Below are 2500 nucleotides of genomic sequence, written 5' to 3' on the forward strand. Positions count from 1 at the left end.
ATAGTGGTTATTATCATTGATATCAATGCAAGATATAGTTATTATTATTATCACTCATATGATCAATATGAATACTGAATAATTATCACCATCATTATCATTAGTAGTAGTTGTAGCAATGGTTGTAGTTTGTCATTATCATTATCATTATTACTATTATTATCATCCTGATCATTATCACTATCAACAATTTCACTATCATCATCAACATTATCATTATAAATATTAATTATTATCACCAGGTTGATTATTACGGTTAATTGTAATTATCATGATACTTACCATCAATTAATTCTTTTATCGTTCTCATTATTTTTATCAATATCATTGCACCTAAAGTTACGATCTTATGCTGATTATCATTCTCTTATCCATAAATATCATTATATATATATATATATATATTATATATATATATATATATATATATATATATATATATATATATTTTTTTTTTTTTTTTTTTTTTTTTTTTTTTTTTTTTTTTTTTTTTTATTTTTTTCCAGCTATACTAACCATTCAAATATTTGTCATTATCATCACTTTCATAATTCCCAATATCATTGCAATCCCTGCTATTATTGTCCTTGATATTTCTATCATTCCTAATGCTATTACCACTATAATGATCATTGCATTGTTATTGCAATACTTTTCAGCCCACATCAACTACGTAAGGTCAGTCGCGGGTGTAGATCACGTGGGATTAGGTGCTGGCTACGATGGAATTAACAGGTAAGTCATTTCTTGTATCTATTTCCTTGTGGTCAGTCAATATTACACTTTTATCAATATAGAGAGTATCCTTAATTAAGTCTTCGATAGGATATTAACATTTGCTATATGGAAATATGCAGTAAACCATATAAATGCACTAATAAAACACATAAATGCACTAATACACAATTCTACCATATACTTAGGAAATCTCAGAAACTTGGCTTTATATTTGGAAATGTGAGCCGTTTCCAGCGAGTACAAACGGCAATTATCTGGAAATTATCTGTGTATCAGTATCCTTGTATAGTTCGTAACCACTAAACGCTGATAAGATCCTACAAAGTCATATTAGGTAAGAAAAAAATAGTCCAATATTTATCCCATGCATATCCTCGAATGCTGCACTCCTACATTTAACAGAACGTTCCTTTCTTCAAGGACTCCCAAAGGCTTAGAGGATGTCTCCAAGTACCCGGAATTGTTTGCCGAGCTCCTTCGTGATCCAACTTGGAGCCTTCTAGACCTGAAGAAGCTGGCAGGGCTTAACATGCTACGGGTCTTTAGGACAGTAGAAGAAGTAAGTGAAACGTGGGTTAAAATGCCGTAGATTTATGTAAAGATGTCATTGAGAGAGTTGGGAGAAGGTTTTTATGAGAAAGAAAATAGAAAGTAATAATGCTTTAAACATGGAACTATATGAAAAAGAAATATTGGTTATAAGGCATTATCAGAGTAATGAAAAAATAGAAATAGACGGTTTTAGTAATACTTGAAGAATAGAAAGCAAAAGGCCTGCATCGGGAGGTTATGTTTATGTGTACCACCATGATTTTCTATACACGGTCATTCCCATGTGACGATTATTCTGAAATTTCATTTTCATATGTTAGAATAATAAAAAAAAAAATCTTCACAATGCCAACAAAGCAAGGAATCACGAGGCGAAAGTCATTGACATAATGTTTTGAATTTAATCAATCTAATGCTTTTCTGAGACTTTCTTGCGTGCACACTTGCTATTTGGAGGTTAACCAAGTATTAAGAAATAAGTCAGAAATTGAGAAACTAAATAATAAATTCCTCGTCAGACACTGTAGGTCCTTTGAGGCTCTGGGATGCATTAGTGATATTAACCAGGCTTTAGAATCTATATCTCCTTGGGAATTGTCGAGTGATGTGATTTCCATTATGAAAATAAATCTATCGTCTTTTAAGGCTTTCGATAGGCACGAAGTGGGGAATCAAGGAGAGGGAGGGAATGGGAGCAGAGCTAGAGAGAGAGAGAGAGAGAGAGAGAGAGAGAGAGAGAGAGAGAGAGAGAGAGAGAGAGAGAGAGAGAGAGAGAGAGAGAGAGAGAGAGAGAGAGAGAGAGAGAGAGAGAGAGAGAGAGAGAGAGAGAGAGAGAGAGAGAGAGAGAGAGAGAGAGAGAAAGAGAGAGTAGGGAAGCACAGAAATAGAGCTACTGTTCGCATACCAATATACAATAAGCTACCAATCACTTCACTAGTGTTCACAAAATTCTCCACTTTCGGAAAGAGTAAGTAAACATCGACACAGGCAAATAAACCTCAGATGAATTTTTCACAACAGAATATCGACATCCAGTATCTAAGTCTGCAATATGCAAGTGAAACTCTTTGCAAACAAACGAGCATATATATTTATTCTGTATAAACAATGCACTCGGTACATATCCTTTAACTTTTAGCTAAGAGAGCCCTTTTTCTATTTCCAATGATGATTCATTAATAAGTTCACGGCATTAAACATATATTAAGAA

General features: G+C 33.2%; 1 protein-coding gene across 1 annotated transcript in view; it reads left to right on the forward strand.

Moving 5' to 3' along the window:
• LOC122256241 (dipeptidase 1-like) overlaps window positions 1–2500 on the forward strand; it is a 59885-nt gene that overhangs the window by 55054 nt on the left and 2331 nt on the right. Inside the window, exons 8-9 of the mRNA XM_086547968.1 lie at window positions 660–735; window positions 1159–1297. Coding sequence (XP_086404094.1) covers window positions 660–735; window positions 1159–1297 — 215 coding nt within the window. The remainder of the gene's footprint in view (window positions 1–659; window positions 736–1158; window positions 1298–2500) is intronic.

This window comes from Penaeus japonicus, unplaced genomic scaffold, assembly GCF_977035675.1.
Source record: "Penaeus japonicus unplaced genomic scaffold, GWHDUDI00000001_assembly GWHDUDI00000020, whole genome shotgun sequence".
Classification (NCBI taxonomy): Eukaryota; Metazoa; Arthropoda; class Malacostraca; order Decapoda; family Penaeidae; genus Penaeus; species Penaeus japonicus.